The 23653-nt window shown below is 39.8% G+C and overlaps 1 protein-coding gene across 3 annotated transcripts in view; it reads right to left on the bottom strand.

Annotated features, from left to right (window-relative positions):
- Positions 1-15662: 15662 nt before the first annotated feature.
- Positions 15663-23653, bottom strand: part of MED23 (mediator complex subunit 23) — a 36873-nt gene continuing 28882 nt past the window's right edge. For 2 of the 3 annotated variants that reach the window (XM_039707096.1, XM_039707097.1), the window contains 8 exons: positions 22819-23035; positions 21765-22001; positions 20554-20719; positions 19549-19621; positions 19018-19232; positions 18399-18519; positions 17625-17756; positions 15663-16941 (listed from right to left, as the gene is read on the bottom strand). In XM_039707096.1, the coding sequence (XP_039563030.1) occupies positions 16768-16941; positions 17625-17756; positions 18399-18519; positions 19018-19232; positions 19549-19621; positions 20554-20719; positions 21765-22001; positions 22819-23035 (1335 nt within the window). In that variant the 3' untranslated portion in view covers positions 15663-16767. Of the gene's footprint in view, positions 16942-17624; positions 17757-18398; positions 18520-19017; positions 19233-19548; positions 19622-20553; positions 20720-21739; positions 22002-22818; positions 23036-23653 lie in introns of all 3 variants that reach the window. The other variant, XM_039707098.1, reaches the window with a different exon arrangement.

Below are 23653 nucleotides of genomic sequence, written 5' to 3'. Positions count from 1 at the left end.
TTATATTTTTTTAAAGCTGGATTGGCAGCAGTGCTGCTGTTGTTCTACTCCATGTCAAAAGCCAAACAAAGGCCCGTACTGAAAAAATGTTTCATCGTAGAGGATGTTGTTTGGTAAAATGATCTTACCAGGCAGGTTTAGGAGGGGCTGATCCTGATGAGAGAAAATGCACAGAAACCACTGCTAAAGAATGAGTCTTTTGCAAACAAATGTGCTCAAATAAACTCTTCATGGTGCTCTCAAGCTACATAGATAGTAACCATTGATTAGGCCAAGGATACTTATGCGTTTTTGATGGTCCATTACTTAAGGAAAAACTCATGGGGAAGCATGGCAGAGTCAAAGCACAGGGAGGTATTGAGATCCAGAGGGTCAGGAGACCCAAACCAGGCTTTTTGGAATTTTTCAGAAAGGACAAGGAGTGAGGGTGAGTCAGGTGTATAAATGCAAGGGTTTAGGTCCACATGTGAACTGCAGAGACTACTGTCCTCCTCCACTCCTTGTAAAAAACATCTTTAAATACACCAAAACAAAAATTTCCCTCTCAGATGAAAACAACCTAAACAAACTGACAATTCATTCAAATAAAACGAAATAAGTTGTGCAAAATTAAACTAATTTCAATTTTGTTTTTAATTTTGCTTCCTTTCTATATTCAAAAACTGTTGTCTTGCACGAAACTGCAAACCATTGTAGTCCAACATCATTAACATTAAACACTTTGACATTTTCATACCAATATTTTCTTTCCACATCCTCCTTTTTTTATGTTGAAGGATTTTACAAGTCTATGTGTTGCGTAGAGCAAGTACAACAAGAACTGACCTATATACATACACATATATGTAAATATATACATAGTTTTCTGAGGTACTAGTATTCTATAGCACTGAAGGCTATATAAGGTCATATGTGTGTGATGTACAAATAGATTTAGCCGAATTAGACAAAAAATCATTAATCATTACTGTACAGGACCCTATAAACACCACTTTTAGCAGCAAATTCTCAAATTGCAGATTATGTTTTTATAGATTTATTATTACATGCATTGAGGTATGAAATAATGCATATTAAAGATGCAATTATTGAATTATTTATATACAAATATAAAATATTTTAACAGGTTTTCAATTCTACCAAGTTAATGATTTTTTTTCCCTAGTCTGATAGAAGCCTACATTAAAAACTCTGACTTTGGCCCATCTGTTGGTAGAGGGGAAGAAAAATCCTTCCAGAAATTACTTTTGCGAGTCTGGCACTGACCTGCTCTATTACCACATGGTCCAGAAATTTCTCTTGCCCTCCAATAGCTTTTCCATAATCTGCCTTCCACAGCTTTCCCCTCCAATAGGGAAGTATTTACAGAAATGGGAAGTGTGCAGTGGCAGTGTAGCAGAAAAGGCTGCTGGTAAAGCCACATGGCATTTGTCAGAGCAAAAGGTGAATGTTCCTTGTTTGCATGAGGAAGATGTGAGCTGTGCTGGTTAAGCTCACACAGTCTGGCCACGCTGAGCATGGCGCTGTGACCTCACTGTTGGGCAGCACTGGGCAGTGTGCCCTGTGCTCTCTGACCACCCTCAAGTGTGGCAGGTCACAGGGATGTGGCTAGACATGCCCACAGTGCTTGCTGCATTGCAGGGTTGCCCTCCCTGCTCTGCCACTTGTGACATCATGCTTAGGCTGCAAGGAACAGCAGCACGGGCCACCAGCACCAATCCTGGCTCTTTTTTGGCCTCTCATCCCAATTCTCCTGGAGCTATCTCGCCAAGCTTGTCTTACCTGGGGAGACTGCTGGGCATTGCCTGTCCCTCTGCCTGTGCCACTCAGAGACAAGATCCTGCCCACTAACAGTCCATTCAGCCTGAAAAATCTTTCAGGCAGACCAGCCAGTGTTCAGGAGACAGCAGACTGTCCCAGAGAATCTCCAGTGCTCTGTTGGGTTTACTCTACTCACCTTGCTCTCCTGACCCCCGGCCACCACAGGAAAACTCTCTGCTGGGCAAGAAAACACAACAGTACATCTTATCTTCCTTTCTGTTTTGTTTTAAACCACACTGACAAAGAACCACCTTCTGCTTTCCTTTTCATTTCCTTGCAATTCTACCTCCTAATCAAAGCACTCATTAATCCCCCACTGTGCTATCACAGTGTTTATGAGTTGGAAAAATTGTAATAGTCTTTCCCTAGCTGAGAAGTAATGAAGGAACATCTCTGATCTTTATTGCTAAAATAAACCCAAGAAAAGAAACTGATGAGTATAAAATCTTGCATGTCATATACTTCTTTGCCTTAATGTGGGATTTACATTTGTGTCACAATTTGACTGCTGTTCAACACATGTGTCTGACTTTTCTCCTTTCTGGAGGAAAACTGTGAGAACTGTGCTGTTTGAATAAACTCCGGGTTTTCATTTGCAACTTTTGCGAGTTTTTTAAAAAAAATTCTGTAATGCACAAATTTATGATTCTGCATGTTACTGAATATTTGCAACATTTCTACTTTGCAAAAAACAAATCTGGTTTTGAAGCAGTATGACATCAAGATTTTTGTCCACAGCACTAGTTGATATAAAGGCCAACACCCAAAACTGGATGAGTGATCTTTGGAATATATAAAATGAAAACATGACTAAATTGACATCTATAATTTGCTGGGAGTTTATATGACAAGGATATAACACCTTGAAAGAGCATGCTTCCTGAAATGGAGCATGTACCCAGTTTCATTCTTCAAAAATATTCTTCGTGAGGCAAAATCCATTTCCCCTGGAAATCAGGCTTTTTATTGAAGTGGCAGCATTATCATTATGATGAAGGTTGCTATGCCAGCATAAATACCTGGATTTAGTTCCCCCTCTTCTAGAAGCCATAGAAGATCCTTCTAAATTTCAATTTATTGACTAGGTTTCAAGACTCTTAGCCAAAAGCATGAACAGCAGAGGACTATTTCATAGCATTTTTAGTAAGACAAGCAAAGCTTTTGAGAGGTGCTGTGCAGACATCTCAAGGAAAGGGAAATGTCAGAATCTGCATATTTCTACATCTTTGAAGATCTTGGTTTTTCAAGCACCTAATGCTACAGTATAGCTGTGCCTAAAAGCCCTGCTGAGGGCAATTAAAGCTCTGCTTTACAAGTTACTGAGAACAGATTCAATAAGAAAGAGAATTTCTGTCCCAGGGAACTTTAGACCTCATACATGATGAGACACAATAGACAAACACACTAAATATGTAGGGAATTTGGGCAATGTAAAATGATTATTTAGTATGAGCATCAGTTGCAGTTGAAAGATATTTTAATATCTCACTTGTTAACTGAGGGGAATTGTAAAGCTGAGCATAATATTTCCGTGTGACTACTGGGACTTCTAAAGCATCAGTATGTTGTCTGTCTTCTCTCACACACTCCTGAACTTCCACAAAATATTCATGTGACACTGCTCAAAGCTTTTTCCCCTCCACTACCTGCTGATATGAGCAGTTGATATTTTGGAAGTTGCAACTTTGGCAAGGCTCTACAATACTCTGCAAATGAACTCTTCTTCTGAATGTTCAGAAGGGTGATGGAAATGTCTTTGTTATGAAAGGGAGAGGAGGAAAGAGGGAGGAGGAGAGCGGGTGGATTAGAAAGATTCTCTGAACTATAGTTTCTGACAACAAATTCTCATTGATACCTGTTTATGAACAAATGGTAACAGTGAGATGACAGAGTCTGGGGAAATCAAGTCTCAGCTCTTCATGTGATCAAGAAATGATGCTCTTAAGTCACTGTAGTCTTGCATATCTGCATGTGGAAAACCATAAACTCTACTTGTGTAAGGGGTAAGAGGAAGGAAAAGGAGAAAAAGAAGGGAAAAGGAGAAGATAAGTGTCTTAATCCCAACTTTCATTGAAGGGGTAATTAGGTTTGACTTTTTTTTTTCCAGGGCTCAGCTAGGAAATACTTGTCCAGAAAAAATGCTGGTTTGAGAAACAGGGACAGTGTAACCTGAAGCATGATCCCTGCTACCTCTTAGACTCAGGTGGAGAAATCCTCCCCTGAATTGCTTTTTCACCATGAGAAAACAAGAAGAACTATTATTATTCATGAAAAAAATCCATGTTGTGTTGAAAGAATAGTAGATATCCATACTGTGCAGTCATGACTCACTTGGCAGCAGCCAGGGCCATCACACTGTACCCAGCCTGACACCAGGCAGAGACTACAGAGAGATGTTAGTCACAGGCTGCTCATGCTCCCAGTTCATATCTGCCTGCTTGTTCATCCTGTTCACTGGACTCCTAGTAGTAACACAGAAGAGCTGTTCACAGGAAAAGCCGCTCAATGCAGAGCAGAGAAAATTATGAGAGTCCATTTTTTCCTCATTTGTAGCTGTGCTGCTGCTTAACCAGTTTGTAAACAAGGAGGTTAAAGAAGCTTTAAAGTGCCTTGGCACAGCACATGGAAGCACAAGGACAGTGGAAGGACAAGGACAGCAAGCTCGCTGCAAGGTGGAAGAGCTTAACAAGGGACATCATATATCATCCACTACATGAGCTATGGAGTTGCACCACTCCAACACAGCAGCCTGGCTGAGCAGCACAAGCTCTGCTATAAACAGGCTCTTTGTTCTGTTCTGGACAAATTCTTTCTGACAGTTTCAAATGGTGGGGCTTGACTAAGTTAATACAGGGATACATTTAATTGTTTGGTTGTAGAGAGGTTTTCAACAGTCTTCCCATTACATACTGCCATTAAATTTTTGGCTTCTCTCTGTCACCTGGCTTCAGGATGAAAAGCTCAGGAGTGAGGGAGCCATCATGCATCTCCTCTGGCTGATTGGGGTTCCTTGTCATGGCCCGAGGCTGAAGAGGGTGGGACATGTCCTGGAGGTGATAAATAGGATTGTGGACAGTGATTTCAGTCAGAAATGTCACTCACTTTGGTGAACAAGGGTTGTGTGAAAAATACATAAAAGAAATACAATCCTGTCCTTTGAATACTTACATCCCTATCTGAAACTGCTTTTTCTACCCTTCTTCCTCAGAGGAAAACAAAACCCACCTCCATGTTGATGGTCATTTTAGATTTTGACCTACCTGAATTGTGGTAGATTCAGTTTGGGGCACTTAAGGATGATTTCAGATACCACAGACAACTGAAAATTTTCTGTTTTTGACAAACAGAACCTGGGCAGCAGCTGACAGTGACAGTGGTGACAGCACAGGGGCACAAGTTTGAGAACCTCTGCAGAAGCTAAAGAGGACAGTATCAGGCTCAAGGGGAAGAATGCACCTAGCAGTTACTTTGTGATTTTTCCTGTTATTTCCCTATGGCCATCATATGGCCTGAATTACTGCTATGTACATGAATACTTTACAGCATCCACGGCCCAACCAGGATGTAGGGAAGCATCATTTGCCAAGTTTTAATAGTGAATTCCAAAACTTTGTTTAAGATCATTTGGGAAGACTGTGTCAGAGAAGGAGAACAAACCTGCAGCTCCTTCCCGTACCTCAGCCATAAGCCTTGGTTGTCAGCATTTTATACTTTAATTTCTCAAGTACTCCCACTCTGTAGTGTTTCATCCTAATACTTTTTTAATGCTGTCCTACTTTTCTGTCTTTTAGTTTGTCTAATTTCATGGAAAAATATAGACAACTGATGCCAAGGAAACCTATAAATCACTTTATATAATTCGTAACACTACTGAAAAATCTGTTTGGGATTTATGTCACTGCGAATGAAATATGCCATTTGCAAGCTGCCTTTTATAATTTATTAAGCATGCTGAAATGTTTGCTAAAACAAGCTTTGTTAGCGTGTCATCTATTGGAGTAGAAGAAATATTTTGCTGATAGATCATAGAAATTGGATTTTTATTGTCCCCCATCGACTTCAAAGGGTTTTCTTTTCTCTGACAGGGTTGACACAGGATTCTACTTCAGAAGCATTGCATGTGCTCTAGGGGACCATCTCTGTTTTTAATCATACAACAACCCATCCTGCATTTTCCTTGAGTTATCTGAATGCTGTACATTAACCTGGAAAAAAATAGGTTTATAGAAACACAGGTTAAATGTTTAAGGCTGATGTAATGCTCACTTTGAAAACTTTAAATCAATCATTTATGCCACATAACCTGCTTTGGGCTCGCACTCAATTGCAGGTAGCTGCTGAGCAACCCCAGCTGGCAAACCTGGTGACTGAGCCGTGTGTGCCAGTCTGAGAAGGGCAAATCCCAGACCCAGATCCCGGTGAAGTGATGACATGATTTCCCTGGGCTTCACCTAAGCTTGACAGAGAACCCAAAGGAACAGATATCTGATCAATCTCTTCACATCAAGACTTTCCTTCATGAGCCCAAACACAGGGGAGGTGACTAGAGCAAGGACTGTCCTAGAGGCTTTACTGGCATTTTGGGATACAACATTAAAAAAGCCTCCTGTGCAGGACAACTTGAACATCCTGAATACGTTTTCCAATGTAAGACCCTGACCAGGAATGTTCATAAATAAATGTGTTTCACGGCTTGCAGTGCTGCAGCTTCTGCTTGCACAGTGGCTGCAAATGTGCTCAAGCCAACATCTTCTCCAGTGTTAATTCCACAGACTGAGAGAAAAAGAGGGTATAATTACAGCACTCTGTTATTTTCATTTTGGTGAAGAGTGTTCATTTTGAAAAGAAGAAAGAAGTGGCCCAAACTGCCTCTGAGAGAGGTGAGAGCACCATCAATGTGCTCAATAAAACTCTTTGCAGGCTGGAGGTTGGATCACTGCCACAGCTCATGTGGTGGCACATCTCCCAGAAAGCTATGGAAAATAAGATTAAATAGTGGCATTCCTTTCCAGGTGGCAAATATCCTGCTCCTACTCACATGTTATGGTGACTGAGAGAGGAAAAAACCCAAAGAAATAAATAATTTCTATTAAAGTTCCATGCCAAATATGAGTCATTGCATTTTTCCAGAATTCTCAAGGGATTTTTGTACTTTCTCTGAAAATAATAATGAGAAATTATAGTTAATGAATCTATTATTTTCTTGATTGTTATAATTTCTCTTGTCCTCTTCTAAAGACAAAAAGTGCCAAGTCTTCATCAAAGGGTTACTACTATTTGTAATATGTGTACTCAGCTCATGGTTGATTCCCATGCTCACAAGGGTGAGCAGCTCAGAGCAAGGGGAGGTTGAATCCAGGGGAAGTTGTGGTTGCTGGCCCCTGAGGTTCTGCAGAGGAAAGCTGTGATGACAGCAATGAGAGTGGGAGCCTGGAAAAGTGAAAGAAATGGGATAATGTCAGCATGGAGGCTGTGGAAAACCACGAGACTGCATTGCAGTGGCTCATGCATGATAGGGCCACCCTCCATGGGCTGGTCTGGAATCTCTCCAGTTTCTCACTGGGTGAGAGAGGAGAAAGCTCAGGGGTGCAGGATCCAAATGCAGGGAAGCCTGGGGAGGCAGCATGGAAAGGTGTCCCTGCTCTGCAGAGCCCTTCCTAGGTGTGCGTGCCCAGCTGTTCCCCACATCTGGGGCAGAGCTTCTCGCAAACACTGAAGCACAGGAATTTTTCTTTGATATGTAGCAATGCTATGGGGAGTCATGGAAGTCCTCTGGCCTTGATTTTGTGAATCTTTTCCTACAGAAAGTTATGAGTGAAAAAATAAAGATAGGAAAATCCCCAAGGAAATCTCAAAGGGAATCTGAGAGTGTTGCTAGAGTGCAAGGGTGACAGACTTGTTATCTGTCAAGGGTTATCCATCTTATTAAAGCAAACGCCTAAATCTGCTGTAAAATGAAGCTGTTGAGGGAGAAAAAGAATAAAGGAAATGAGAGAAAAAACACTTGACCTAAATTATAAATAGCAGCATGAATCACCATCTGTGAATGCATTTTTCCTTCAAAGATACTCAAGAGGTACTGCCCAGCATTGTATGTCATGGAAACATGTATTTCTTAAAATCTGCTAAAGTGGCATTTCAGTCATATGACAGACTGCAAAAAGACAATCTAAGAAAAGAGTAGAACAATTGCTACCCGGCAAAAAAAGCTCAAGGAAAAGAAAGCAATAACAGCTGCTGCTGGGTTTGTGCTGGTTTTTCCTGTAGATGAAAAAAACCCCCACACTCCTCCTTAGAGCAACTTCACCTCTGTTGCAGGTGTCAAAATGAGTGTCAAGTTGAAGCAGTGAGCTGGAGTAATTGGGGTTCCTCTTTCCAAGGGACAGGCAAACAGCATCTCTGGCTTCTGTCACACCAGCCTAGAAACACTTTTGCTCAGAGTGTGTGAGGCTGCAAATGATTGAGTTGCCACTGCCTGTGACCTTTCTTCAAGGCTGTTCATTCCTTTTGCACACAAAACCCCCAGAGCTTCATGGAAAATACAGAAAAACTCTCAGCCACATTTTTTATAGTGGGAGGAGTAGCAGTTTTTGTAAATATTTCTTTCAGAATTGACTCTTTTTTTTTAACTTTCAGGATTGTCTTTGTTTTGAACTGAACCCAGGTTGATTGGGGAAGTGGGGGTGGGGGAATGGGGAAAATGAAAAGTTAGCTTTGCCCAGTGTTCAGGTCAATTGGGCCCTCCACAATATCTCATCTCACTCCTCTCTTTTGGCTTGTTTCTCCAAACCTCAAACCTCAAAGAAGTCAAAAGCAGCTATTAAAATATTTAAAACTGACTCTAAATATTAGAGAATGCATTTTTATTAAAAACAAAGGGGAAGTTAAAATGAAATTACTATGGTGGCTGTTCTCTGTCCTCTGTAGTGTAGGAGTTGTACTTATCCTAGTGAACAAAGAGATTACAAACATTATACACTTGAAGAATGGAGATAGCTGTGTGCCATAACATAATAAAATAATCTGATTTGAGGCTGCTTCTTCGGCTAGGTATAGCATATACAGTGCTTCTGACATATTAAATTTGAGGCCCACAGGACTCCAGACAACATCTGGGTGCTGCTCAGGCTTCCCTCAGCTGCTCCTTTAATGCTGGAGGTGGAAGGCTCAAAAGGGCTTTGTAGTGCACTGTCAAAATTCAGCTTGACCTGCAACATGTGAGCCCTCAGCACCCTCCTCTCTGCTCCTCTGAGGGACAAGCAGAGCATGGGCAAACAGCCAGGAGGAACCAGGAGAGGTGAAATCCATCCTGTCCTGTGCTTGGGAAGGCCATGATACTTCCAAGGCATCACAAATTTCAATCTGAGGTCATAGGTAGGAAAGAGGCAATAAAGACTTCGTTTTCAGCTCCTCCTAGAATTTCTCTGGAAGAAAATCTGATTCACCAGGCAAGCTCTCATAAGGAAAACAGGCACAAAGCCATCAAAGAAGAGGAGGTGACACGGCTGATGTGTGACCTGCACTTCCAAAGCGTGGGTGCATGCAGGCTGAGGGACCCATTACCAGCGTGGGCTTGGTCCTCTGCAATTCCACCAGCACCAGCCTGTGCTGTGGCTTAGTTAGATCAGCAATGCACCCACACTTCCTTTCCCCTGCTAAAGCTACTAAATAGCCCAAACATTCCTTGTCCACACTCAGGATGCAATCCTCCAGCAGCACCTTCATCGCATGTTGCACATCCTGCAGCGTGGAGGCTGGGAGATGCTCATAATGCTGCTCTTCCTCCAGGCCCTGGTGCTCATCCAGCCTCTCCCACGCCAGATCCCAGATCCCAGAATCCAGGATTTACTCCCAAAAGAGAAAAGCAATTTTGATTTTCACAGGGTAGTTCTGCAGTTAGGGAGGAGAAGAGTCACTGGGGGCACAAATTAATAGAATAGATGGGAAGGGAGAAGCAGAAGACAGTGCTGCTGCTGAACTCTTTTTATCTTGTAGTTTAACATGGTTTCACCTATAGAGCAATGCTACAATGCTAGTTTTGCAGTGGTAGAGAGGATTCATTCTCTGACTGTCCTCTTTCCATCTACAGTCAGAGCACTGCTGCTGGTTAAGGTGCTCAGTGCCTGCTGAAGGCAGATGACAATCTGCTCTGCTATCATGCATGGAGTCAATCTGCACTCCTCTAGTCATTTAATCTAACCTTTTAAAGAAAGACAGCAAAAAAAAAAAAAAAAAAAAGAGGAATTACCCCTCTCAGGGCCCTTAAAGGCTGATTCAGCTGGGGCTTGATAATATGAACACACAACAGAAAAGATATTAATGTGATAAGCTACAGCCTTTCTTCTAAATTACATCTTAGCAGAAACAGAATCAAGTAAGGAAAGAACCTATGAGGATTTTTCTCAGAGAATTTAACCTCACAGCTCTTCAGAGAACATTAACAGTTTTCCATTCCCATGTTCATCTCATCCTCACCTCTTAAGGCCTTTCTTCATTTGCCAAACACCACTATATATTTATTCAAAAGTATCACACATAGCACACATTTTGCAGGACTCACAGGAATATTTATATTCTAATAGGAAAACCCAACAAATTTTTTCTTCCTCAAGTATATGATTTTTCTCTTTCTGTACACTGTCATTTATAGGTTGAAAGTTCCCCAGGGCAGGGACTGGCTCATTCAGGACCTTGTTTAGTGCTCTTGACTTTGACATATTTACTAAATAATTACATGCCTTAGGTTATAGCTGCAGTGGGAATTGCCACTGAATTTCTCAGCTCCTCTCAAATCATGCAGATAATGCTATGCTGTCATTTCATACAGAACATGCTAATTTTATTTTATGCAACTTTCAGTAGAACTTTACTAATTTTAAATATACCTGCTGTTGATGTCATGACAGATACAGTCTTCAAATCAGAGTGGAACAGGCCACCTCAGTACAAAAATTATGCAGGACTGTCAGACTGCTCATTTTTCACTGTTTGCAGCCGCCTGTCATCTGTTTATAATGATGTGAGACATAACTCATTGACACTTGCATGTCCTCTCCTTGCTTGTTTTGCAGCATTTAACATGCCCTAGAGTTCACTAGATATTATACCCCATCAGCAGGACCATAAAAATATGAGGTGTATGAAAGTTGTTTTGTACATGTGAGGAAGGAATTGCATCTGAGAGACAGTAACTGTGACAATGGCTCTTCTGGATGTACAGGCTGATTTCACTGTAGGCTGAACTGAGCTAAATCAATAATAGAATCCTACCTTAAATCTGGATCATCAAAGTTTCAATTTCTTTTTAGAACAATATGATCAGAGCCTCACACAACATGTAAATTTTATACCTAGGAACTACTTAATAATAGTTTAATAATGTTTTTTTTTCCCTTTGCCTGCATGGCCTCTCTCAGTCTCTCCTCCTTCGTGCAGTATTTTGAAGCCTTTTGATTCAAAGGTACCTGGGTTGCTTAAGAACTTCCCATGTAGCACTGATGTGGGGGCAGTTAGATGGAGGGACTTTTCAGCTTTTTAATTAAAAATTAAACTGTAAAGCAGCCAGGGCCTGCTCAAGGCTGAAGCAGGGTTGGGACAGAACTATAGATCTTCTCCCTTTGATGGCTGACAGGAACCAACTGTGTTCCTCTCACCAGGGCACAGGATTCTTTCACATTTCAGGAGAAAAATATTAGAAAGTGCCTGCTTACCTTTGAAACAACTCACTCCTATTGAATCTGACATCAGATGCACACACCAAGTCGTAGAGCAGTCTCTGTGTGAAACACTAACGAGGTGAAAGACCAGACCTGAGCAGCAACACAGCTCACAAGAGCTTATTCAGAACAGATATATGGGGGAGGGAAAGGAAAAAAAAAGAAAAGGAAAAGAAACCAAGAAAAAAAATATCAACCTCACCTCCTCTGACAAAGACCTTTCATTAAATTGAAATGATTATAAGAATGATTACATTATAAGAATGATTATATCAATATAAGAAATTCTTCCTTTCAGGAAAGGGAATGAAATCTTGAAATCAGAGGACAGAGTTGAACAAACACTCCAGAAAGGAGACATGGTCCAACAAAAATTAAATTGAAAAATCCCAAAAATTTGAAATGGAGGGACTACAACCAATTGTACCAAGACAAAATGTGGTGCAGGGAAAATGACCAAAACTTGCCTAAATTATTCCCTTTGAAATCCCTAAAATCAGGAAAGAAAGAGAAACAAAGAGACAGGAGAGAAACAGAAAAATTGAAATTTCAAAAGGAAAAATAAACCAAAACCTGCAATGAGGTGACAACAAGAAAAGCCAATGGGATGATCTGAAGTGCAGGAATATGGCCCAAAGCTCGACCAGCTGATCCTCATTGAAGTCACAAAATCTCATTGCTTTCCTGAAAGAAAATTCTTCCTTGTTTTGTATTTTAAATTGCAGTAGCCAGTATGGAAGAGACATAATAGCACCAGACTTCCTCCATCCCATCTGACTCTCACAGAGTATTGATTAAGTAGGACTTGAAAGTCTATCAAAAGGTGACTGGCTTAAAAAAAATTAGGTCAGGAAAAATTCAAATTCCCTTTTTAGCCACCAGAGGGAGATTTCTTCAAAAAATATAATCTGGTCTTCAACTGTTTCTGAGTATAACACCGTACTCTGAACACTCAGATCTTCCTTGAATCTACCAACATTTCTATCTAAGATTTGTCAACATATAAAGCCACATTGCACTGTTGTCCTTAATGTTTGAAATATGTTTTATTTATCTTCCTCAAAAGCTTGCTGGAGGACCCCAGAGAGCTATAGGCTTTGCAAAATCTTCCAAACAAATTCAAAGATTTTTAGTCTTTCAGAATTGTCTCAGATTTTTTTTTTTAATAGAAGCCAAGCACTTGATTCATTCAATGGCTACCAGATTTCATGACAAAAAAAAACAAACGAAAAAAAAATACAACAACAACAACAACAAAAAAAACCCACCACCACACCAAAAAAACCCCAAAAAAAACCCACCAAAAAAAACCCCCAAAAAACCAAACAAAAACCAAACCAAACCAAACACACAAAAAAACCTCCCCACAACAAAAAACCCCATGTATCTGAGTTTGATTTTTAGCATGAAGGCTTTTTAGGAAATAAATGGATACCTTTGGTTTGGCAGGCTGTACTTGAAATCATGCAGCCTTTTCTGAACATGAACCAAACAGGGGTAATATCTCTGCAGCTCTAAAAGGTGTTGAATATTTTTGGCTTTCCCTGTGCCTTTGTTCCTTCAGCAAACACAAGCACAGTAGGGATTCTTTCTCTGGTTCAGGATCCAGAAAGCCAACATGGAGAGGTTCCCATCCAACCCCACTATTTATTCACTTGTGCACCTGCTGTTAGCCATAATCAGAGAGATACCACTGAGCTTCTCCATCCATTCTTACAATCATTGTAAGATTTATCATTATAATCATAGTACCATTCTTAATCATGATTTCTTAATTGATTATAAAAGTCAAACCCTGAACCTCAGACTGAGGTTAGTCCTCACTACTCTCAACCACTTTGAGCTCAGCAGACTGACAAATTTTGCCTGACATATTTTGAATTTTAAACCCCAGCCATGTGGCAGCCATAATCAATAACAAACATATGTCTGAAACTATACTAGAATTTTGTCTGGCTGTGCTAGCACTTAAGAAATTGGTTAGCTGGACTTTAAAGGGCAAGATGTTTAACTCAAATAGCAAGTGTCAATAAGAATTGATTTTTAGACCAGTACTGCTGCTGAAAATGCAAATGTAGATCATTGCAGAAGAGATACTTTATCCAACTAGTGAGGGTTAACACCTTCAGAAACTTGGTGAGTTTTGCAGAGAAATAGTGTGCATGCTGGGAAGAACAGATGGTCTTCCTTTACATTTTGCAACATATAGAACATGTAAATCCCTAATCCTACTAGGTGAGCAAGGGTCCCAGTTCACAGCACTGTTAGTGGGATGCACAACCTTTAAGCTCTGGGACAAAAGTTAAAATCCAGTCCAGTACTGATGAAACCCGGGTTTTTCATTGATTTGCCAGTGCCAGTCCAGTTGAGGCAAATCCTACCCCCATGGTGCCAGACCAGTGTTCCAAAGTCAGCTTAACATAACTGCACATGTGGCAAAGACACAGAGCACAATGAGGGAGCTTTAAAAATCTCATCAGCTTTCAGGATTTGCTGCTGATGACAGGTACCCAACTTCCTCAGTACACCCTCAGAAATCCCTGTGACGGAAAACAGGTGCTAGTTTTAATATTAAAAGGGATACTCTGGGTGCCACATAAAGCAGGAAAACTATTTCAATATGAAGTAAGACAATTCAGGAAGATGCTCAGAAGAACAGTTAGAACATAGAATAGCAACAAAACACTTTTTCTACAGGCTTTTAGATTCATGTGCTGCGAAAAGTGCTTGAGGAAGAGAAGTCTCACTGCCAACAAAAGTCTGCAAACCCAGAACCAAAATTTTGCTTCTTGGGTCTGCCTAGAGCCTTTGGGAAGGCCTGCACAGAACAGTTCACCGCATTTTTGGAGACCAACTATTTGACCAGTTTGTGTCTTGTTATCAAAATAGAGCCCGATGGCACAAGAGTGACTTGGCACTGGAATGGAATACAAGATGTTTAAAAACAAACACCGAATCATAGAATTATTAAAGGGTGAAAAGACCTTTAACACCTTCAGGTCCAACCTTTGACCAAGCATCTCTGTGCCCACCGCTAAACCACATCCTCAAGTGCCACATCCATGAGCTAATTAAAACACTTCCAGTGATGGCGATTCCACTTCAGCGATGTATCTCAGTGTACAAACAACCCTCCAGTGAAGGAATTTTTCCTAATATCAAATTTAAAACTTAAAACCTCTCCTGGCACAACTTGACACCATTTCCTCTTGTCTTGTTGCTTGTTACTTGGGAGAAGAGACCAATCCCCACTGCACTACAGCCTCCTTTCCGGCAGTTGTAGAGAGCCAAGAAGTCTCCCCTAAGCCTCCTCTTGTCCAAGTTAACAACCCCAACTCCCTCAGCTCCTCTTTGCAGGACTCCAGACACTTCACCAGCTCCACTGCCCTTCTCTGGACATGATCCAGCACTCCAATGTCTGTGTTGTAGTGAGGGGCCCAGAATCTAACACAGGATTTGAGCTGTGGCCTCCCCAGTGCTGAGTACTGCTGACACTGTAGTATCCCTCAGTATCCTGCTGAGTCCTGGGCAGGATACGCTATTCCTGATCCAGGCCAGGATGCCATTGGCCTCCTGGGCACAGCTGGCTCATGTCCAGCTGCTGTCACCAGCGCCCCCAGGTCCTTTTCTGCAGAGCAGCTTTCCACCCACTCTGCCCCCAGCCTGTAGCAGCCATTGTTGTGACCCAAGTACAGGATGTGGCACTTGGCCTTCCTGAACCTCATACAGTTGGCTTCAGACCACGGATCCAGCCTGCCCAGACCCCCCTGCAGAGCATTCCTGCCCTCCAGAAGGTCAACACTGCTCTCTAACTTGGTGTCATCTGTGACCTGACTCAGGGTGGCCTCGATCTCTTTGTCCTGATTATTGATTACACCAAGCAGGACTGGCCCCAAAAATGAGCCCTGGAGAATGCCACTTGTGGCCAGCAAGGGTCAGCATAAATGTGGTTTTCTGTCAGACTGCAAGTTCATTAAAGAGCACTCACAGTTCTGTTACTCAAATTACACTTGGCAGAATTTAGGATCCAAGTACAAGAACAGCAAAAGAGCAGACTAAACAAGTTCAACCCACTGAGTCACCAACTTCTTTCCATAACTGCTAAATTTTTAGAGAGATATAAATCAGATCAGACCTGAGTTTATTAATCTGGACTCTATTTGTAACATGTTAAAACTGTCACTAATGAAAGCTGATAGAGAACTTCAGACATGGAAGTATTCTTGCTGTGGTCAATCCTTATTTTTAAGGTAATGAGTATGGAAAATAAATAAATTTAACAGTACTAATATGGACTTTTAAATGGTGAGTTTTTTTTAATTACAAAGTTGCCCAAAAAGATGAGTATTTACAAAACATTGAGCCTTTCAATTCTGTTATCAAAACCTGCTGAGCCCAGTACAGATAAACCCTAAAGTAGAATATTATACAAATCCAAAATATAGTAAGATCAGTAAAATTGATGTCATTGACTTAATAAAAACTACACCATTTCCCAAACAGGAAAGATCAAATATGAACCAGCACAGCTTGAAGTGAATATGCAGATTTCCAACAGATTCATTGGAGACAGCCTCTGGGGTGTAACCCAACAGTCCAGCAACTGACACTACATCAAACCCATTGAGGTGTGTTTAATGAAATCTGTACACACAAAATTTACAAATATTTTCAAAGATTCTTTCTTAGTCTTAGGAAAGATGTTGTAATTAACTCAATTAAAATTGATGCAATCTCTGTCTAGGAGTGTTTCTGTATAAGGGCTTAAACTGTCTGCCCAAAATACAAAAAGTATTTAAATTCTCCTGTTGAATGAAAAAATAGAAATTTTTAATAAGGCAAAACCCAAATTTTAAAAGGCTGTTTTACACACACCGGAAGTCTTTTTATATCACAGGCAGAAAAAAGGAAAAATCCAGATGACTCAACCCAGGACAGGGAGAAGAATATGGTAAACTCTTCAGAAATCCATGTATTTGCTTGCAGAGGATCTTTACTCAGTGCTTTCAGAGAAAGGCAACATATTCCTTATCTAGTGTCTAGCATAAATAGCTAAGAAGACTGGCATGCACAGAGTTAGGCAGCTTCATGATACAAAAGTAATCAAAGCAGAAGTCTGTGTGTGGCTCTCTGTCCTTTATAAAGCATCCAGATCTCAGATCAGCTGCTGCTTCCCTGTGGTCAGTAAGAGGAGGAAGCCCCCACGCCAGGGTCAGCCCAGCAGTTCATTTCACTGGGTTACTGGCAAGGCCACGTTGACGGGCACTTGGCTGGGCTGCTGTGCTGGGGACCCATTGCTGAGAGGCTGCTGTGGAACCGCAGCTGGCTCCATTTTGCTGATGTGTGTTATGAAGCGCAGACGAAGTTTCAAAGCTGGTCTTAAATTACAAATTATCTTCTCAACCTGGTTTAGAAAAAGAAAAAAAATGTATTCAGTAAAAAACGGGGTATTTTTACATGCCACTACTGTACATAGACATCACTTTAGCACTACAGAAAATGGGAAAATATATAGTAAATAGAGGTATTTACATAAATATTTAATTAAAAATGCTAACTTTTGGACCTCTTCTGATAACCAATATTAAAAAACCCCTTTCTGTTGTAAGAGTTGTGCACCAAAGCTTTGTAAAACAAGTCACACAACTGACACCTTTAAAAGTGAATACTGTAATAAACTAGAGATAAATTGAGTGAATGATTTTTCACTGAACATGAATGAAGTTGTCCTTTTGTCACACGTCAAGTTACACTACTGAATCAGAAATTACGTAAAACTTCAGTGAAATAGATTTAAATGAACAGAAGTTATGAAATGTCCAATAGCTTTATTTCTAGCAATAGCTCTAATAACAATATTTAAAGCACCCTGAAGCTGTGTCTTAAATCAGACTACATAAATTAATCTGAGATATCCAATCTACTCCATCTGAAGTTTTTCCTGCACCAAGTTCTTACTTTGCATATGGAGACTAATCAAGTGCTGAGCAACTTGTTGTACTGCTACCCATAGGTAGTTCACAAAAAGATTAAATTATTACATGGGAAGAAAGGTAACTGAAGTATCAGTATCTACTGTTTACTTACTTGGTCTTTCACACTGTCACCTGTAAACATGTATTTCATATGATACAAGAAATCACAAATGGGATCCATGTAGTTCAGGTGGGAGCTGTACCGATCTGCATTCAGGAGCATTTCATAAAATGCCACTCCAATCTGTTTACACAGACACAAAGAGCAACCCAAGTGAAAACAGGTTTTGAAATGCATTAAATTAGCTATATAATAAATATGTACTGCTTTTTAAGTAGCTGTGATTCCTAACAATTTACTTTCTTACAGATGAATGGATAGGTCTAAGTCATCCCATTATGGTTCACTAAATGATTCTGAAGTTAAGCTCTTCTCTCAGCAGGGTCTCTGATATCTGACAATTTTCAGCTAATCTGCCTATTGATGAGCTCCATCTCTTTTTTCCTCCCCTAACCTTATCCACACTGACATGACTGTAAGAAACAGTTCATGTTCCTCCATCCTTACAATTCACCTCTTGCATACAGGCACTAAGTCTGATGTATATTTTGCAAGTAGTTTGAGAGCCAAAAAAACATTTATTGCTTGATATTTCTGGAGGTTTATTTCTTTTCTTGCTTGAAAAGAAATGCTCTAGGTGTTTTATTCAACAAGATTCCAGTTAACGGGGAACAACTCAGTAACACAGGTCCTTGCAATTACTGTTTAGTCTGTACAGAATTTAATTCTGAACATCTATTACAGATTTATATCCCATTCTGATTCACAAATTAATTGCAAAGGTAAAATAATCCATACAGTATAAAACCATGAGCCAGACTTTACCTCTATCATGCACCGTGTCCTCTCCTGCTGGAACCGCTGCAGGAAGGGGCCAACGAGGTGGTAAACGTAGAGCAACTGGAACTCTGTTTTCACAATGGGTATCAAAGCTTCTGTGAGGAACCTGCAGTATTCAAGACATGTACTACATCAGCTGTCTGGTTATTTGGGGTTATTGCTTTCACCTGTACCAAATTCGAGAGATTGAGACCTTTATTTCAGGAAAAACCAATGTGCCTCTGGAAATATGAGCTGTTTGAAATAGGGCAGCTCTAGACTTAATGAGTATTTACTGTTACAGTTACAGATTCTTTAGGAACATTCTACAGTCCATGCTTTAAGAAAAATTTAAATCAATAAAAGCATAAAAGCTAATCTAGATTCAGCTGATCTAGAAAAAGGCTTATTAAAGGCAGTCACACCACATGACAACCCTAAAGCCTACAGACAACCAGAGTTATGTCAATGGAAGAGGAAAAAACCTTGTGACCCATCTGGCAAGTCTTGAAGCTCCCCTGTACATATTTATTTGCTGGTATAAGTGCTAAGGTGGAGCTTTGTTATCTAAATTATGTGTGGAATTTAGAAGACAAATTACATTATCAAATATCATTGCACCTACTTAGGAATGAGAGAAAGCTGTCCAATGCTGGAATGATGCCAGACTGCATGTGCCAAAGCCAAAGTGTAGCTACAACTCATCTCGGAGTAAGACTGGTGACACGCTGTGAAGTCAAACAGCTGGAATGGGTAACCAACCCACTCTGTCTCTGATGTCAGGCTGGGACTGTTGATGACATTCACAATGCAATCATGGAGAACAATCCAGTATGGCTCCTGAGGGAAAAAAGCAAAACAACAGAACAAACCCAAAAATTCAGAATCGTTCATAAAAAGAACACCACCTAAGACATGCTTCCTCAGCTCTTTGTACTATTATGGCATTTCTAAAATGTGTATATATAAATATATATGTATATAGGAAACTGTTATAAATGACATATGGTATACAAATATTAACTGACAACCATGAAGATGAAACTTTAAGATGCACAGATGTTGGCTGTAAGTTTTTACAATGTACTCTAGAAAGATGATAAATGTTTCATGGAAGAGTAATTTTTTTATTTTAAAATACAACACATTGACTCACTGGTAAGGCTGTGATAATCAGTCCAATCGCATTCATCCAAGCTGTGATGTTCTCTCTTGGCACCAGAGGCTGACTAGAGACAGAGAAAAAGAAAACTAAAGCTCCAAAGTACACAACTGCAATTTGTGCTTCTCATGCATCTGCAGACCAGGTGAACTTGCACTGAGAATGTTTGTCAAGTTGAGAGAAATACAGAAACACACACAGGTATTTACAGAGCCAAAAGATGGTATAAATGCTATTGGGATGTTGTGTGCAAAAACTTTATGCAGGTGTGTTTTGCATTAGCAACAGGTTTCGTTCAAAGGCTTCAAACTTTTTTCCTTAAGCTTTAGTGCCTAAGAGTTGTTTGTCCCTTTATTGACTCCTTACCCTCATATGCCCCAAACAGAGCTAAAAATAATATATTACCAAGCCAAATGAGGCTATACCCAAACAATTCCAGTTTGTCATTGCTCAGTGATGCCAACAGAATGGCTATAAGAATACCAGGTCCTGTCTCTCACTGCAGTTTTTTCAGTGGTTGCTCAAGAAGCAGTTATGGGTCAAATTTAATGCATCATGACAAAAGGTCAGCCTTGGCACACCACTGTTTCAAAGTATCTCTGATCAGCATCAGGAAGATTCAGAGTCTCCTGTCTCTTTCTTTGCACTCAGAGATGCTGTGTTATCAACTGTCCTCCTTTCAGCATAGCTCAAAGAATAACAGACTTTCTCCAGGCTTTCCTGCTGAACCCAATGGATAAGATCTTTGCCTGCATGATATCTTCCCTCTAACTTTTATGGGCATCATGCCATGTCAACTCTTCCTGAAGCACACAATCCACAACATCACAGGAATCTAACACATGACTTTTCTTGTGTCATCCAAAAATACTTTATATATAAAATGTTACCTATATACACTTATTTTTTTAAATGAGAAATTTTGTATCAGAGACTACCTTAGCAATCTCTAATTATGTATGATATATTGCAGAAAACCATTTCAGAAAGCCAACATACCTCTTCAGCACAACATTCAGCAGAGCATTGCCCACCTCCTTTCCTGGAACAGCCAGAGCCATGAGCTCAACACAGGTAACATGCAGAGCATGGGCAGCTGGGTTAGGAAACTCATTGAATCTCCAGTCACAATTTGGAAATGGACCAGGTGATTTGCCTGCCATAGGTGCCAATGGTTAAGGAAAAAAAAAGCTGCCCCAACACAGACAGCATAAGCAGCACAGTGATTAAAAACAGATGCATATACCACATACTAAATGGAACCAAAAATTATTGAAAACAAATAGAACAATCACATTCCATTAAAAATAAAGTCATACAGAAGTATGAATAAATAAGATGCTGATAATCATTGAAGGACTGCATGAACACACAGATATAAATATATTACACACACACAAAGCCATGCAAAGGATAAATTTTCCTGATTAAGAGGTGGAAAAAACACCAACCATCTCATTCACTGTCTGCTTCCAAGAGGAGAAAATATAAATAATAGGAATTTTCTATGCTCATATTCAGAAACCATTAATTTGCCTCCCTGTAAGACCTTCTAACAGACTTCTAGGGTGACAGTGTATGCAAAAGGAGCATCTGCTTAGTCTCTGAAAATATTCCACTTTCCCAAACAAGATTTATGTATTTGAAATACATACAAGAAAGTTCTCCAGAGTTAACATATGCATAAAAGCAGGGGTTTATATAATTTTAGCTTTCTTTGGAGACACCAAATAGACTTCTTTCAAATTACACATTTAAGAAAGGGAAGTTCAGGAGAAGCAATAAAAAATTTGTAACACCCTGAAGATTAGTCAACACGTGTAAAGTTGCTCCAGAAAGAAGTCAAAGTCCCAGAAGATTCCTATTCTCTAATTTGCCAGCTATTTCCACATCTGAAATGTGGCACTGCTCTCAGTATTTTATTCTCAGTAATACTAATAAATGTCATTAGAAAACAGTAATAGTAATCTCATTTTCAAAAAAATTCTTTAAAACTCACACTTTGCATCAAGCTTATTTTTAGTGATGCTTAAACAGTGAAATATTTATACAGCTGTACTCTACTTCACTTTCTCCATATCATTTTAAGATGCCTACTAGGGCAGCACATCCCTGTTTAGAATAGTAAAGAAATGGAACTTCATATTTTGATGAAATGAGGCTGTAAGACATTGTCACAGCTTACTTGAAGCAAACTTTTAGAAGGATATTGTCTACCAGTCTTCCAATAAGCTTGCAATAGTAAGCATCATCAGGAACCCAAGGATTCTCTTCTCGGGGATTCATGGCACATTTGAGGTAAGTATCACTCAGACACCAGCCTGGTGGACGATTATCTTTGAGAGAGCCAATTATGGCATGAACAAGTTTTCTCTTGAGGTTTGTGCGCTCTCTCAGATGCCCCTCGTAATAGTGAAGAGTGTTGTACAGGTAGGTCACTGGTCGGTCTGCCAAGGAGAAAGAGAAAACAATAAAAGCCAGAAATAACTTCCAGCATCACTATCTGTGGCAAACAAAACTAAAATCAAGAGCTCTGCAAGACTAAGTTGCATTTATTTAGAAACACCATATATGGAATTGATTAATGCTCTTTATTTCCATATACTCTACAAAACTGATTTTCCTTTGTCTGGTACATACTTTAGTGTTTGTGCAGAACAAAAGAAGTGTAACAAAGAAGATCAGTATTACTAACAGTTTACAACTTAATGGTAATATAAATATATTTGTAAGTAAACTGACTAAATCATCTCTTCATATACAAGGTATTAGGTAAGAAGAATCCAGGTATGAAGTCACAGTAAAGAAGTATTATAAATTGTCTGAGAATAACACAGCAACGACACCTATAAAAGAATTAATATGAAAGTGCACTTCTAAAAGTACTCAAGTATCAGGTCAGGTTATTTGAATTTTAAGTAAGGACAGAGAGAGGAACTGCTTTTCAATTGTTTCAGTCTTGGTAACAGAAAGTTTCTTAGGACACAGGTCCAAGTATTTACTACTAGAAGGGAACGGAAGGGAAAAGCGTGAAGGAAGCATGAATGAGCAAGAGATACCTGAACAAAAACAAGTTCACTGCTAGTAAGCTGAAATTCACTAACTAGGAAATGCACTTCTCTCTGTAAATGTACACAGGGTTTAGAGAACAGGAAAGGAATAAGGCAGAGCTGTGCTAATACATGAACATTATGAATGAAAGAGGTGAAGAGGACATAATGATCACAACAGGAATATATCCAACTGTATTCATGGATAACTTACCATGGAATTTGTATAAACCTCCCAGATGATCCAGTAAAGTTTCTAGTGATTTGGACACTGGAAGCAACTCCAGAAATCTATGAATTACAATGTCAAACACTGGCAAAAAGCGCAGGCATACATTTCCAAAATAAATTGGCAAGTATTGGGGCTGGATCTGAACTGGGGGATTAACTTGCTCTGCCAAGCCTTCAAAATACAGCTTTTCAGGGTATTTCTGGAAGGAAAGAAACCCACCAAAATCAAAATCTCTTTCTTCATAAGTAATGGATTAAACATTCAGCACCTACATTGCTTTAAAAAGACACTTCAGAACCCTCTTTATCACATTTGAATTCAGTGTAGTTTACTGTAAGCTTACTGAAGAAAATTGAACTCTGACTTAAATGGATTATTAAAACAGTAGGTAACATCTTCAAAAAAAGAAAAAACAAATCAGAACAAAGTGTCACCACCACTGAAAATGGGCATAAGAGAACATTAAGAACCCCAAAGCAAAGCTGAAAGCAGCCAGTGCTGAAGTGTCCTTTGTCATGAACTTGAAGAGAAAACCTAGGGGAAATAAGCACTAATGGAACTTTCTGCATCACATGATAAATTAGAACACTAGAAATAGCATGAATGTAAGAATTCCCTTGGAAAGAACTATAGTGTACTCAAATAACAGATGGGTACTGCTGAGGACTGAACCTATGTTTTACCTGTGACTGAAATTTCTATATGCCAGGCTGGGTGAAGTGACTGTGCAGCCATGTCAGAGCACTTCCCAGGCTCATTTGCTTCCCTGCTACCCTTACACTTTTAGTTAGGCACTGTCAAAACACTGTACAGCCAA

Source organism: Passer montanus, unplaced genomic scaffold (assembly GCF_014805655.1).
Source record: "Passer montanus isolate IOZ18808 unplaced genomic scaffold, ASM1480565v1 scaffold2, whole genome shotgun sequence".
Taxonomy (NCBI): domain Eukaryota; kingdom Metazoa; phylum Chordata; class Aves; order Passeriformes; family Passeridae; genus Passer; species Passer montanus.
Note: the sequence above shows the minus strand (reverse complement) of the source record. Positions and strands in the feature narration are given on the sequence as shown.